This window comes from Anneissia japonica, unplaced genomic scaffold (genome assembly GCF_011630105.1).
Source record: "Anneissia japonica isolate Jap-2015-1 unplaced genomic scaffold, ASM1163010v1 scaffold287945_len1679841_cov205, whole genome shotgun sequence".
NCBI classification, from domain to species: Eukaryota; Metazoa; Echinodermata; class Crinoidea; order Comatulida; family Comatulidae; genus Anneissia; species Anneissia japonica.
This window is the reverse complement of record NW_022753015.1, coordinates 1,608,220-1,624,502: the sequence shown is the minus strand read 5'-3', so window position 1 is coordinate 1,624,502 and position 16,283 is coordinate 1,608,220. Positions and strand designations below refer to the sequence as shown.

Genomic DNA, 16,283 nt, shown 5'->3' with positions numbered 1-16,283 from the left:
ATGTTTACTAGGCCTTGTCTTAGTGGTGACTCCATGTCCGGAGGGGGTCTAAACCAAGGGGCCAGCTAGAGGCTCGGTCAGGTTTCCAGAATAAAAATACTAAACCACTTTGTAAACCAATGCTTTAGCACTAAAATTGTCAATCAGTATAACAGTCCATAGTGTACCTGGTATTTTCCATGTATCTAGGCACAAACTCCCTGCCATGACTGACATCAAGCCCTCTTCTTTCACTGGGAGCTGTAACTTGACAACTGACATCAAGCCCTCTTCTTGCACTGGGTGCTGTGATGTGATGGCTGCCATCAAGCCCTCTGCTTTCACTGGGAGCTGTAACTTGACAACTGACATCAAGCCCTCTTCTTGCACTGGGTGCTGTGATGTGATGGCTGCCATCAAGCCCTCTGCTTTCACTGGGAGATGTCATGTCACAACTGATGTCAAGCAACCTTCTATCACTTTGAGCTGCAATGTCACCATACTTTTCTTTAGACAATGTCTGTGTCTCTCTATTAACATAAAGTGGAGAGCTTCCTAAAATACAAAATAATATCATGCATAATTCATCCTGAAATGCTTTCCAACAAGCAAGACTGTTTTTTTATCCATGATGTTTCTTTTCACCCAGAAGCATACAGTAGGTGGACACCTAATATTTACTCAAAATACAATTCAGTTTCCAATAGTCACACAGTATGTTGTTTTTCTATATAAATGAAAATAAATATGTTAAATAAAAACACTAAAATACTGTAATATGGGCTTGCGATCTTAAAAATGGCAAGCCTGATATACATATACTTAGTAGTTTATATCCACGCTTCATAAACTATGGTTAGCGACCCAAAAGTGGGTAGCCAAACTTTTGTGTTAGTTCGCCAGCAAGTTTGCAAAAAACAATTCAATCCATGTGTTCATTTCATATAAAGTTTGAATGATTTAAAAACAGTACTTTTAGATGAACCCTCATTAAAACAATATTTTATTATGCGCACAATTAGTAATGAATATCCTGAAATTCGTATGTATTTTTCTGTTGTCATTTACCCAAACATAATTGTGTAAATCTAAGCTTTTCACTTCTTAAAAACAATTTATAGCAATAAACTTAAAACAGAAATGCTGTCAGGTATTATCAACAAATTTGCAAATGCAAAAATCAATACAGCTAAAAAGTCAAGTATTCAAATTTCAATCTAAGAGTGCCATTTCCGAACATCTAGAGGTGCCATAATCATAAAATGTCTTACCTCAGCCCCAAGCATGGTGGGGCTGAGTTCAGTGGCATAGGGGTGGGCAGTACAGACAGTGCAAAACTCAGGGGCCCATAAAAATAATTTCCAGCTTACTATTTTTTAAGAAAAAAATTTCATGTGCCACCAATTTTTTAAAAATTTCTTTAGAACGCTGGTATTTGAACTATACGAGTGGGTTTTATTGACAATAACAGTTTATCTTTATTGGCTACGCAATATCAACACACCTACTTGAATTGGTATTCAAACAAAGGAGGTTTAACAGTTAAAATTCTTCAAACTATGGGTCGCGCCCCAATTATTTTGTAAAGTCACTAGACATTATTATATAATAAAATATTTTTGTACTCCCTGCTTGTTGTGTCAATTCAAGTTAGCAGGGTCTCCAATTATATGTGAAAATGCAGATGTTAGGCTTAACTTTCATTTAGTGTTCAGCATAGGCAAGTGGTGAATAATAATTTGCATTCCAAAATGCTTTCACCATTCCCCTAAGAGTACCAGGGCCCATCGAGCAAATCTGGACACCATCAATGAGCTGAATGTTAATTAAAATATCATTACAAGTGCTGCAATTAAGTTGATAGTGTTCTTTTTTCTATGGTTTTACATCTCTATCTGTTGTCCTTCATTTTTTTGGTAACTTTTATAACAGTAATTTGTAAAGAATCTTGTGTATAAATTATCTTCAAACAGATATCAGATTGTCACAATACAATTTATACTTTGATAACATCCTCTGATCCTTCTTTGTCTGATGATAGTGACTGACCCCCTTAACCATTAGGTGTTTTTAATCGAAATATACACTGTTTTCATAGAAAAAATTTTAATGAAAAAATTAGTTGAACAGATGTTGAGTTGCCAGGTAGCTATGCTCAAAATAATATTATAAGGTCTCCATTTCAAATGGATAGGCCTACCAGAGGTTTAGAACACCTGCTGACGAGACTGCATAGGCCTCTCTTAAAATAGAAAATTTCCAATTACCATAATAATTATTACATTAGGGATAGGCTCCCAGCACTCCCTCCACCCGAATAGCCATAACTCAACCACAGCCCTCGGTTGACAGTTCACATCAAAGGGGCCGCTAATGAATCCTGCACCGGGGACTGTTCTTACCTAGCTACGCCACTGGCTGAGTTGGGTGGTCCCTCTATCCGAAAATTCCCTCCTTGGACCCTTCTACTTTGGATCTGCCACTGTTTTCCCATTGTGGCAAATAAAAAAGTTCGATCATAGTAAACAAAAATCGCTGTCACTCCCAATGTCAAGTAGTCATTCTTGAAACATAATAGCACCAAGTTTGGGGGTTTATTAACAGGCAATTAATTAGATGGGTCATGGCTAGTGTAAGAGATCACAACTTGGATCCTAAAGAAAAAAGTTTGGGAAGCCGGGTTTACAGAATGTGCCAATTATATTAGCCACAAACAGATCAACTTTAACACTAGGTAGTGAGACAATAATGATAAAGCCAAAAGTTGCTTCTCTAAACTGTACTCACCCTTATCAGCCATTGATACCTTTGATGAAGGTACCTTATTCTCGTTCTGAAATGGCAAATATTTTCCCCTTGCTTTCCGTGTAAGTAGTTTGTGGTTTTGCGTAGTTACATGATTTCTTGTTCTATTATAATGTTGATTACTTTGAGTTGAAGTGCGAGTTCTTGAATTACTATCCTCATACATTAATTCATCTGAAGGTTCACTAATTCTACTCTTTTGCATTAATCTTCTGCTATTTGATACCTTATCAAAGTCTTTAAGATCATAATCATTAGGAACATCTTTTGTCGTTTGTACCTTAGGCTGCCATTCTGGTTCCTGATATTGTTCTGTATTAATTGACATCAAATGATGTTGTGTGCCATGCTTGAATGTTTTCTCTACTTTTCTCTGTTGCAGTAACTCCTCCTGTTCGTGAAGTTTTTGGCGCAGCCAGTCTTGCTCTTGCCGCAATTTTTCCCTGTGCAAGAGAAGTTCATTCCATCGTTGATCAGGTGTCATACGTTCATAGACTTTTCGGTACTGTGGAGCAGTATCATTATATACTTGACGTTCAACTGGTGACATCGGTGTGACTTCATCTTCAAATGTTGGTGTCTCATCAATCTGAGGCTCAAGAATGTGAAACTTATCTGCTGATCTTCTGGGATCTGCTACATCATTCACTGACCATTGTTCATCCTTAAAGTGGTTTGGATGAGATTGGTGAACTAATGTCTTGGAGGTTTGTAGAGACTGTGAGTTCCGAGATAAAACATGTTGTGACCGGTTTGTACTGGTTAAAGCAGGATTAAATGGTAATGGTACATCTTCTGGATCATCTGGATGAAGTTTTTCTGTTGGATTATTTGTGACTCTATGCTGGATGTCATGGATTTGGTGTGTAGGATGTCTGGAATTCAGGCGATGCTGTAGATCTCGTAAGTTATGAACACCATTGGGTGCAGTATATATCTAAGTATTAAGACAATGATAGTCATTAGTAATTTAAATAATTAAAATACATAACAGGCTGCAGAACAGACATCAAGAGTGGTACAAAATCCAGATAATTTGAAATCCAGATATTTTACATTCAATTGGTACTTACTGTAAAACACTATACATAAATTTACAAATACAATACAAATTTGTTTGCAAATATTTAGATCATAAAAATTTTTAAGGTATACACTCTTCATATAATTAATAATATAGAAAAAAATAGTTACCATTTTTTCTGCATCAGAATACTGTTGATCATCCCTAATTGTATTATTCCTAGGTTTTGCAGGGCTACGCTCCTTGCTTAACATGGTTAATCTTTCCTTCTCTACTGCCATCTGCGCAGTCCATGCTGCATTCTGTTCTGCCATTTTCTGCTGTGCTTGTGCAAGCTCTGCTTGTTCTGAAGCCTTCTTGACAGCTTCTTCAGCCTTCTCCTGTTCTGCTCTTAACTGATTCTGATACTGAGCAAGAAGTTTTTGGCATTCTATATAGTGTTGCTTGACTGGTAAACATTGTTAAGGTAAATATAATGTAACAAAAAAACATATAGCAGCTGTCATCATGAGAAATGTGTGCTGCAACACTCTAGTATTGTAATTTAACAGTTTCATTTTCGCTCATTTTAATTTGGATGCTACAACATTCCATTAATTAATGTATAATGATCGATTATCATTCAGAATGAAAATGAAACCTTTTGTACTACTAACTACTAAAACAATTAATTTTTACATCAATGATTATTAATTAGGATATACCTAAGAAAGAGTATATATTTAGCTCACCTGTTTTGTGTTCTTGATATGTATTGCTATTGTATTATGATACTGCATGTCATCTTTTTAGCATGTATCTTTACTGTATGGTCACTCATAACCCAAAATTAGCTGGTCTCATTTTGTTTGAGAGTGTGATGGAAATAAAGAATAAACTATAATAAACTAAACTATGTAAACAACAAATGAGAAAAAATTATGATAATGAAGGATATTGTCTCTTTCATTTGCTACCAACTCCAATTGTTCTTTACTCTGTTTTTCTTGAAGTTGATATTTCTTTCTTTCAGACTCCAACTCATTAGTTGCATTATCCTTTTCCCGACCAGTTCTGCAAGATTTCAAAGCATAAAATACTCAACAATCTGTATTTCAACTTGAAAAACATCAAAACATTAAACATATGCCTTAGAGCAGGGGCGGATTTAGGGGGGGGCCGGCCCCCCCCTTTTGGGAGGTAAAAAAAGAAAAAAGAAAGAAAAAAAGAAAGAAAAAGAAAAAAAATGATAGCCTAGAACGCCTCAAATGTTATTTTAGGGCGTCTAGAACACACAAATTTCGCGGACCCCCTAGAACATTGTTGTCTCGATCGGCCCAAATTTCGGCCCCCCCTTTTGGACATCTCTGGATCCGCCCCTGCCTTAGAGTATAATATAAACATAATACAAGTGGAGGATAATATAACATTTTGCATGATTGGAAAATCCAAATTGAGTTTATAGTCGAGACTGGAAAAAGTGCGCGACTGCACGACCGGCGGTTGGAGGCATCTTGAATGCCCTGGAGGCATTTTAGGGGAAAAAAATTCAAAAAATAAACTGTTGGGTTATAGTGCATAGATAACATTTAGTGCTGGAGTAATTTTTTCAAGACAATTTCTTGGTTGGAGGCACAAACACTTTTTTTCCACACTTGTTTATAGTATATTTGAATAGGCAACAACATAAGGTTTAATTTTGTCTTTGGATAGGATATACTGTAGATTCAGAGATGTGTGTATTTGAAATTTAAATATCAAAACCTTGTTTTGAAAAAAAAAAAATCAGTTTTTTAAAGTTACTGTAAATTAAGCTGTAAAAATAATAACTGGAAGTACTGACTATGTATGCATGAATAGTAAGAAAATTTATTCAAAACTATCATAAAATACAAGTATCAAAGTATTAAAATACATTAAAATAAAAAATTGCTTTGACCAGATTTTAGTTGATTTCCTCAACATGATCTCATTAATGATGGATCTCATTTAGTGGTAGGACACCTCACATATTTTCTATTTTGTGATATGTATAATTTATTAGTAAGTGTAACGATATTATTATACATTAGTGTATCACTGCTGTATACTGAATATGTATAATTTATTAGTAAGTGTAACAATATTATTATACGTATCACTGCTGTATACTGAAGTCTCAATGCAACTAAAAAAAAACAGAAAGTAGTTGTGGTAATAAGTACTAAACTGGAAGCTGATAAAGACAAACCGATATCAACATACTTGGCTAACTCTCTGATCAAATTGGCAATACGTGTTTTGTCTTCTGGACGTAGATCCTTTAGTGATGGCTTTAGCTGCCCTAATTATAAAACATTTTTACATGATTCAACCACTCATAAAGTACATTTTTTCAACAAAAAGATACCTTTATAAATATAGGTTGATACAGGGTTTCCGCGCTTGCTAGCACGACGAGCTGTACTTTTTTGTAATCAAGTAAGAAATTGCCAGAATGTCCGAGTCAATTCTTAAATTCTGAAACCATTAAAGGCCAGTCTTATAATTTTAATTGGAATTTTCCCATGAAACATCCGACAACAAAATATGGCATCATGCAGTACCATCTTTTTGAACTTTCTTGTCGTAATCAAGGTTAATCGAACCAACGTTTATCATTGGCTTTAATAGTTGTTTTTCTGGATTTAGGCCTAGGCCCTATTTTTCGATCTGTGTACGCATTAATTGGATCATTACTAATTTTTGAAGTAATTATTGTACGTGTGAATTTCAAGTGAACACACACAGTCAAACAACAGCACCATACAGTATAAAGAATGACATACAATACGGCAAATAGATAAGTTTTCATAAGCGTAAATCAAAAACTTCACGCTGCAAACTCAAAATTCTGGCAATTGCTTACTGGTTACAAAATGGCAGCTGCTCGTCGTGCTAGCGAACACAGATTCGCTGTACTTATTTGTGGGCTTATTTGTTGAAAAGGGTACCTTGTGAGTGGTTAAATCATGTAAACATGTTTGTTAATTATATGTTGTGACTGTGAGAAGAACATTGAGGTAAAAACTTTAAGAATTAAAAGTTCTGGCAATTTCTTAATGATTGCAAAATGGCAGCCACCCGTACTAGGGAACACAGATTCGCTGTAGGCTACTTATTTGTGGGCTTATTTGTTGAAAAAGGTACTTTGTGAGTGGTTAAATCAGGTGAAAATGTTTGTTAATTATATATGTTGTGACTGTGAGAAGAAAGTTGAGGTAAACAAATTAAGAATTAAAAGTTAGGTGCGAAAGTGTATTAGCGCCGCCTACCTAGCTAGGCCCTAGTCTAGACCTAACTACTTATGTACCTACTACTACTAGGCCGAGGCCTACCTAGCTAGGCTACTAGGCTAGAGAGGCCTAGGCCCTCTATCTACTCTATAAGCTAGGCCTAGCTAGACCCATACCCTACGACAACACAGCTTCCGGGAAGCCTACGTTAAATTGTCGTTTACAGTTTCTTCTACCTTTAGATACGCAAATGGTGGGAAAATTACCATATTTTGTCCAGTACACTTCGTATTGAAGGCCTCTGCCATCGCCAGACATATCCAATTTTGTTTTTGGCGGCGGACCGCGCAGAAGCAGAGTTCCAAATCTACCTATAGCGCCCTCTGTCATTCAATCAACAAATCTCTCTCTCTCTCCTCTGTGAACAACAATGCAATCGAAAATGTGATCGATCCTGCTGTGTTAAATGAAAACGACGTCAATACTTTTGCTATTTACATAGAGTTTTAACCATGATATCTCAGAACTCAAAATTGCTATTATTGCTTGTGGTAGTTGCAGGTAAGTAATATTAAATGAGTAATTCCTTATTTTAGGAACGACTGAAAAAATTCAACACAATTTTGTATGCCACTGCCAGGCCTTTTTGAATCCGAAAGAGAATTTCAGCAGGAAGATCAATCATCATGGATCATTATCTCGCAAACTTGACAGTCCCCACACCTGGCGCACGGATGGCTACCTGATCTGATGATATTAGATGTTGGCCCTAGGCCTCTCACGAGATTAAGAGTGTAGGGTGATTACGACGTAACGTCGTACAAAGTTTAAATCAGTTTAAACATTACATAAAAAAGGCTTTTTAATGCTCCGTCCATCTCATTCAAATGCTCGAGCTAGATATTAAATACTGATTGATGTTTTTTTAGATTTAAAATATTGGAATGATAGAATAGGCCTATTAAATCAATGCAGAGTAGTATCCTTCCATCTTCGCAACATCAAGGCAGTTAGGCTTTTTTTAAATGAAGATGCTACGTCAAAACTTGTACATGCATTGGTTTACATCAAGATTGGATTATTGTAATGGAGTCCTTTACGGAATACCATTAACATCAATTAGAAAGCTGCAGCTATTGATGAACATCGCTGTTCGTCTTGTCACTGGTACACCTAAATTCCATCACATCACCCCTACTCTTCATCGTCTTCATTGACTGCCAGTGAAACAGCGTATTGAATTCAAAGTACTTTTATATGTTTACAAATCAATTCACAAGTTATTACCACAATACATTTCAGAATTAATTAAGGTTTGTTCTGCAACTTGCACTCGTTTCTTCCGGTCAACAACTGACTCAACCAATCTTTATTGTCCATCCTTTCGGTTAAAGTCTTGTGGGGAGCGATCGTTTATGGTTGCTGGGCCCAAGTTGTGGAACTTGTTACCTTTATTTATTCGTGAGTCACCTTCTGTCACCAGAAGACCCACTTATTCTCGTCCCTTTAATTTATTTATTTTTTTCTATTTCCATGCCAGCTAGCTTTTATAGCTTTAACTAGGATAGGAGGCGCCCAAATCCGAGATGGCCGAGACTCAACAGGTGCTGAATTGAGGTGTTCAATTAGATTGAACCCTAGCCAGCGATGAGGGCGTATCATCGTACTTCGGTTTGGGTGCTGGCATGGTATTCAAATTTCACTTCTTTTTTATTTTGTGGTTTTGGTTTCCGTTCCATCTTTACACTTGCCTGATAGCGCTTAGAGACTTTTTGTATTTTGCGCTCTATAAATTAATAACCGTTAACCGTTAAAATAGTATTATTAAATAGGAAGTGGATATATTTACGTCACCGTAAACAAATCAGTAAACGATATATTTACGTAGGCCTAAATGAAACAATGCATGCGCAGTCATACTTTAATAATTGCATTATCGGTCACATAAAATTATCGATTCATGTTAAATGAATGCGAAGTTCAACCTTCAGACTCCAAATTTGCATCGGTCTTTTGCTGAATGTACTGTACCATGAATTCACGGTGCACGAAAATCAAATCTTCAAACGTGGACGTGTTTATTATAGTCATGTTAAAATACATTAACTTCACACTTTTTCTTGTAAAAACAAATGGTTTCTACTCTTTAAAAAGCCATTGAACAATTGAATTGATGGCAAATCAACGCACATGGGGAATCCCCAAATTGGTCGAATGAATTTTTGTAAACAGTTTACGACTAGCCGATAGGTAGAGTATTTAAATTATAATTTTACCATTCTTACTAAACGTAATTTAATGTATTTCAATTAAATAAAATAATTGAATGATTGTGATAATGAGCTACAAGTATTCGTTTCACTCTCTCACATCATGACCACAACGTCGAACGGGGCTGTTTATTCCACGTTCTGCATCCATACTTCGTAGACACATGCACAGCATGTTGTTTTGTTAGTGATCAGACTACATGGGAAAATATGTGGCAAAGACAAGCCAAATCAGTCAATCGTCGCAAATCGTGTTTCAGAGAAAATGGCCAAAACATGCTGGAATGTCAAATTTTTAAAAACCTATTTTATTGCACTAAACTAACTTTATATATCTACACATCATTCTATGCTGTTATTTTCCCCATTTTCAATGTTAAAACAATATTTTTTAAGGGTTTAAAGATAGTTTCTGCATGAGAAACTTTGACGGTTAATTTCTCATATATTGTTCTTTAAATAGCTGTGTAGTTAAACCATGGAGAAAATAAAATATTAATATATTTTATTTTCTCCATGGTTAAACGCTTGTAACTTCATAAATAAATGTCCGATTTGAATGATTTTTTTACCACTTTATAGCTATTATTTTACTCTCTAACACTGTATTAATAACTCAAAATACATTTTTGCGACGAATGACTGGTTTGGCTTGTCTTTGCCACATATGTTTAAATAAAACATTAAAAATATTTGTTTTGTCTTACCAGGGAGATGTATTTTATGTATTTTTTACATCTCCCTGGTCTCACTTTTCTTGGTAGTGATTAAATATCTTACAGAAAATACACGCATATTATTATTCGTTGTTTACTTCTTGCTTCATAGCATACAGTCCTTTGTAGAGTGGATCATGTACTCTCCAAATGTGGTCTTCATGTATGTTCTGCTCAACCCGATTAGTGACGACGTGGGTAAATTTATTTGAATGAAAACATTAAGATGTTATTTAATTTTTGATGATTGACTATCGTATAACAATACAGGTAGGACTAGAAGAACATCGTCTTGATTTCGTGGTAATTGAGTTTTAGCAAGGAAACCTCGCGTAGGCCTAGGCCTTGTATGTAGGTCAAGTGTATTCATTCAACAAATGAAGTTAACACAATGATTTAATATTAATAATTTATTTAGTGATTAAACTACATACTGTGCTGTTGTAAAAAATTAAATTACGTTTAATAAAAAATAAAATTTTAAATTAAGTAGTGCCGTGGTGAACTTGGGGGAATCCCCACGGCTTGGGAGGCCACGCTAATGTCGAGTGCTGAAAATGCAAGTTTATTAAAGTATGACTGCGCATGCATTGTTTCATTTACATAAATATATTGTTTACTGATTTGTTTACGGCAACGTAAATATATCCACTTCCTATTAAATAATATTTTAATAATACTATTTTATTATGGGCAAATGATTTAACCCGACATGCTGCAGCGCGTAAAATGCATAGCTAGTTGTCACCTTACGCTGACTGACTGTGGGACTTGCAGATAATTGATCGCTTGCCAGTTTTACTACACATTAAAACAAAAACTCACAGATTTCAAGGTTACCTACATATTTTCTTTTTACACTAATAATGATTGTGAACGGACAAAATATGCAATAAAGTCATTGCCATTAATCTGTTCATTAGTAGTGTGTTATATTTTGTATTGTGAAATTAGCAAAGAGTAAAAGGTGAAAATCTTTAGACAATACTACTGCCGCAGACTAACCCTCATACGACATTATTTCCGTGGAGGCGCCATGTCCCGTATTCTGGTAGACAGTGGGTCCATTCCTAACCTTAATTTCTTCCTAATATTCAAGAACATGCCTATGGTGCTGCTCTTATGTAATGCATACACTATGATGTATGTACAATCACCATACATTACAATACATACAGTAGCCTGCTTTATGCATTTTGTAACAATGGTACTGTATGTCCAACGTTATATTTACTTTATAATAGGCATGTTGTATACTGTTAATACAATTCGTTGCTGACTTTATGTTTCTATTTCTTTGTCATTCAATTGAGTGGTATTAGAATCCCCATATTATTCATATATTTTGTTATCTTTGAAAAAAGAATGTTTTTTCATATGGCATATTTTCTGTTTTTAACATTTCAAAAAATAAATTACGTAAAGTTGTATCATGTTAACCTGATGCTTATCAAATAATAAATATAAACTACCGTATATTCTCATGTATAAGGCTATCCACTTATGAGATGACCCCCTAGTTTAAGAAGATTTTTGGACAATTGTCGTATGTCAGACATATAATACAACCCCCGTTTCATTGTCAGAATTCCTCCTGTCGATATGATCCACTGGGACCAAGCCTACATTTAGCCTTCGGATCACCATATGTCTAGGCTTGGTATTGTATCACTATTTAAAAAGCATTAATTAAAACTTAACTGACAAATTAAACAACAACCCTCTTGAATAGCATTCATTTCTGGCTCGGCAATCATGCAGGGTAACCATATTAACAATTAGTACCTTCATTTCAGTAGTAAATTCACATGTTATGGATGATCTGCACATGATGAACATGATTTTCAAAATTAAAAAGAATTGTATGTTGTGCGTATAAGACAACCCCCTTTTATCTATCGTAATACATGGAATCGGTACATGGAATTTGTAAAACATCCATTGATACTTTGTATCAGGCCCCTAGTCCCTGCCAATCAACTTGCTTTGCATGTTATTAAACATCTCATTATAAAAAGAAAGATGCATTAGAAACTTGCATTTGAGCCCTCCATGTGAAACACAATGGACTAATGCAGTTAAACTTGTGAGCAATGTTATGTATCTCCACAATTCAGTTTAGCCAAATTGAGTTAAGGGGCTCTGCTGTCTAAAGACTAGCATGCAATACTAACCAATAGTACATTTTTTTCAGATGTTTGCAGCCAGTACCAACAAGAATGCCATTCTCTGGATTCCGTCATGCAGACATTGATAAGCAATGTGAAAATCATCTCCAGGGGAACAGCCCCAACGTGTGTCAAGTCAGCAGACTGCACTTCTATGAGCTGTTATTTTGATTTGATGGTAGGCTTTTATACATCAGTGATATTTTTTACTACATAGCTGCTATACATATTCTAATCTAACGATGATAGGCACAAAATAATTATAGCCTCACCACCTAGATATTGTTGAGTAGTTTCCTCAAAACAACAGTGTAAACGCAGGACTTGCACATATTCCTGGCTCTATTCATTGTTTGATCTTGAAGCTTACCACTTTGTTTGCCCTGGTATTTTAATAATTTTCAAAATATTCCCAGGGTTGTTAATCTCCTTCAGTTTTGTTTACAATTAGCAGTAGTTGTTGCTACGGTAACCATTACAATACTGAAGCTTAATGGATTGACAGAGAAGAATGAATCCCAAATGCAATCACCATCTTATGGAAAATATTTTCAATTGACTCCACTGCCAGCACAAGCCAAAGCTAAACACTGACAACTATTTATTAGCTACAGACCTATTGCCATGACTCCCATCCTACCAAGTATTTGGTATCTGAAGGAGGATGATAATAATAATTATAATATTATTATTATTAGCCGTTCTTTGTTAAATATCCAGCTACGAGTGACTAGCGTACCTAGTATGGTATTTATAGGACTTCAGGTCACACACAACTAACCTAGTCGAAACAAAAACTGATGATAATATGATGATAATAATATTATGATAATAATTATAATTTAAAAAAAAAAACATGTTTATGTAGTTTTTCTCTTGTGATTATGTGTCAGAATAATAATTTTTAATTTTTTTACTATGATGCTACAGTATTTTATGGAATAATCTATGACAAATTTAGAATTACACCAAAAGACATCTTAAATCTATTTTCTTAGATAAGATAATATAATACATACTCCAAGTATCGAAATGCATGCCATCGTGTCAGGATTCAATATTTCAACATAAATTATGTCATTTCTTATGTTATGTTATTTTGATGATAAATGTAATAATAGATAGAAGTATCAGAGCTGTAAAAAGTTAATTTTTTTTTTTTGCTAGACCAAGGTTTAGTTTTGCTAAAAAATCTGCTAGCCCTTATATATATCAGCTATTGAATATTGGTGTAGTTTTAATGTATTATTTGCTAGCCCAGCCCTAAAATACTCAAGTCCCGTACTCAAGACTACCAACTTTTACAGCCCTGTGTATAGATCTGTTATGTTGCTTAAAACCCTGTGATAAACCAAGAAAACAATGGGCAGGATGACATAAACAAATATACACTACTGTACATACAGTATATGTGGCAAAGACAAGCCAAACCAGTCACTCGTCGCAAATCGTGTTTCAGAGAAAATGGCCAAAACATGCTGGAATGTCAAATTTTAAAAAATCTATTTTATTGCACTAAACTAACCTTTATATATCTACACATCGTTCAATGCTGTTATTTTTCCCATTTTGAATGTTAAAACAACACTTTTTAAGGATTTAAAGATAGTTTCTGCATGAGAAATTCCTGAAATCATAAACTTTGAAGGCTGATTTCTCATATATTGTTCTTTAAACAGCTGTGTGGTTAAATGCTTGTAACTTCATAAGGAAATGTCCAATTTGAATGATTTTTTTCCATTTTATAGCTATTATTTTACTCTCTAACACTGTTTTAATAACTCAAATTGAATTTTGCTACGAGTGACTGGTTTGACTTGTCTTTGCCAGATATGTAAATTATTTCCTAAAATTGTGGAGATAAATCAGGAAATCCTGTTGGTATCTCTACCCATTTTATGAATCAGAATTTCATGGGATAGTTTTAGATACATGTATACATGATATCCTGATTGATTAAAGAATAGGAAATACATTATGCAGTTTTACAAGTTAATTTTTATCATTTAAAATAAGAAACACCACATGACGAAAGAAAAAAGGCAATACTAGTACAGTTATACTTAAAAGAAATTCATTGATTTATTCTAATAAATAAAAAATTGTCTTAATTCTGTAACAAAACCAACTTTACTCATCAGACTTTAATAAACTTGAATGAATATGATAAATCAATGATAGATCTAACTTAATGAATACCTTAAGTAAACAAATGAAGTGGGAGCGGTTGGTGCAGGGCACTACGACCTATGTTTTGTTTGTTTTTCTTTGTTTTGTTTAAAATTTAATGTGATTTTATAAGGGTAATCATCAGGGTAATAGATGCAAAAATACATCGCAAAAAATCTTTTAAAAACAATGAAGAAAAAACATAAATTAAACTGTATACTAAAATGTTTTTGTAAGTACTTAAGCCTATTCAACAATTTTACGTTTTAAGTTATAGAAATAAATAAACTTGGAACTTGATTGTCATTATTTTTCAACCATAGCGTAAAAAAACAAAAAAAACTGGTAGGGTTGCAATTTTAATAAAGACGCTCTTCTTCTCTTCTTCCGATAAGGCCAACGTTACAATTTGAAACTGCAGATTTCCCTATGTAGAACATACCCAGCATCGTATCATAGTGCTTTCTTTTCTTCTCTTCTGTTTTTAAGGCCAACTTTTCAATGTAAGACTGCAGGTTTTTTCTCTAATGTAGAACATACCCAACATCAATCTTCTTACCAACCAGCACCGTATCATAGAGCCAAGGACTTTTAACTGTTACCAGGATAGGAAGCTGGCTGGTTTAAGACGTCTAACTTGAATTAGCCTTAAATGTGCGGTATTGTTATGCAAATGACCCAGAGAAGCACAATCTGCACATGCTCAGAAAAACAAAACTTTCCTTAGCCACACCATGGCCACACTACGTATCGGCTAGGCGTACAGCTAGGCCTAGCCGAGAATTACGGTACGGTAAAACAAAGCAAAATAAGGGTGCTAATTTCACTTGGCATGCAAATCAATCATACTGACACACTTAAAAACAAACTAGTCTACCAATAAAATCACCTGCAAGTTAAGATATGAGGCAAGTATGTCTACAAATTTGATTTTAAATTGATGTGATTAGGCTAGCCTAGACCCAGCTTAGGTCATGTCTAACCGCTGAAATAAAAATGCATTAAAAAGACCCAAAACAAATTAGAATTAAGTTATCACCTAACTAGTGCATTAAAATTATTCATATACTTACTACTTACCTATATAGAATTAAAATGTATTGCTCACAAACGCCAATATTTGGATTTTAATACGCCTTTTCCACGAATCGGTAGACATCTTAAAGTGATGGCAAACAGCTAAAGTCAGTGGTGCGTAACAAACAAAAATAAGATAAGCTAGGCCTAGCTGCTGTACGCCTAGCCGATACGCAGTGTGGCTATAAGGAAAGTTTTGTTTTTCTGAGCATGTGCAGATTGTGCTTATCTGGCTCATTTGCATAACAATACCGCATATAAGGCTAATTCAAGTTAGACGGCTTAAACCAGCCAGCTTCCTATCCTGGTAACAGTTAAAAGTCCTTGATAGTGCTTTCTTTTCTTCTCTTCTGTTTTTAAGGCCACCTTTTTAATGTAACCTTCGGGTTTTCCCTCTAATGTAGAAAGTCCTCAACATGAAACTTAGGCTATGTTCACACACACGGCGTACGACTGGCGTGGCTTACGCCAGGCGTAAGCTAATCCACAGATTAAAATTCCAAAGTGTTCACACAAACGGCGTTCGTTAAACTAGCAGTAATATAGGCCTATGTGGAATAGTTTTCAGTTTTAAATAATGTACGTGTTAACAGTAGTAAAATTAACAGTGCATCATGAAAACTTTTAAATCTATGAATTGTTTGAAGTGAACTTATATGATTATTGAATTTTAAATGAACAATTTTACTTTTATTTTTCAGCTAGCATTGTTGATGTTGCTTGTTTTAATAGACAGTCTAAATGGTTAAAATATCTTACAAAACACAATCAATAAATCATATACATTATAACTAAGTAAAATGCAATAGAAAAGGAACCCCTTTACCATTTCATTTATAGAG

General features: G+C 34.7%; 2 protein-coding genes across 2 annotated transcripts in view; one reads left to right on the top strand and one right to left on the bottom strand.

Annotated features, from left to right (window-relative positions):
• LOC117122631 (trichohyalin-like) overlaps positions 1-6,427 on the bottom strand; it is a 9,486-nt gene extending 3,059 nt beyond the window's left edge. Inside the window, exons 1-6 of the mRNA XM_033268296.1 lie at positions 6,373-6,427; positions 6,032-6,110; positions 4,746-4,861; positions 3,979-4,259; positions 2,767-3,721; positions 168-534 (exon numbers count right to left, since the gene is read on the bottom strand). Of these exons, the coding sequence (XP_033124187.1) occupies positions 168-534; positions 2,767-3,721; positions 3,979-4,259; positions 4,746-4,861; positions 6,032-6,110; positions 6,373-6,427 (1,853 nt within the window). The remainder of the gene's footprint in view (positions 1-167; positions 535-2,766; positions 3,722-3,978; positions 4,260-4,745; positions 4,862-6,031; positions 6,111-6,372) is intronic.
• Positions 6,428-7,432: 1,005 nt separating this feature from the next.
• LOC117122640 overlaps positions 7,433-16,283 on the top strand; it is a 34,435-nt gene continuing 25,584 nt past the window's right edge. The window contains exons 1-2 of the mRNA XM_033268314.1: positions 7,433-7,602; positions 12,222-12,373. Of these exons, the coding sequence (XP_033124205.1) occupies positions 7,554-7,602; positions 12,222-12,373 (201 nt within the window). The 5' untranslated portion in view covers positions 7,433-7,553. The remainder of the gene's footprint in view (positions 7,603-12,221; positions 12,374-16,283) is intronic.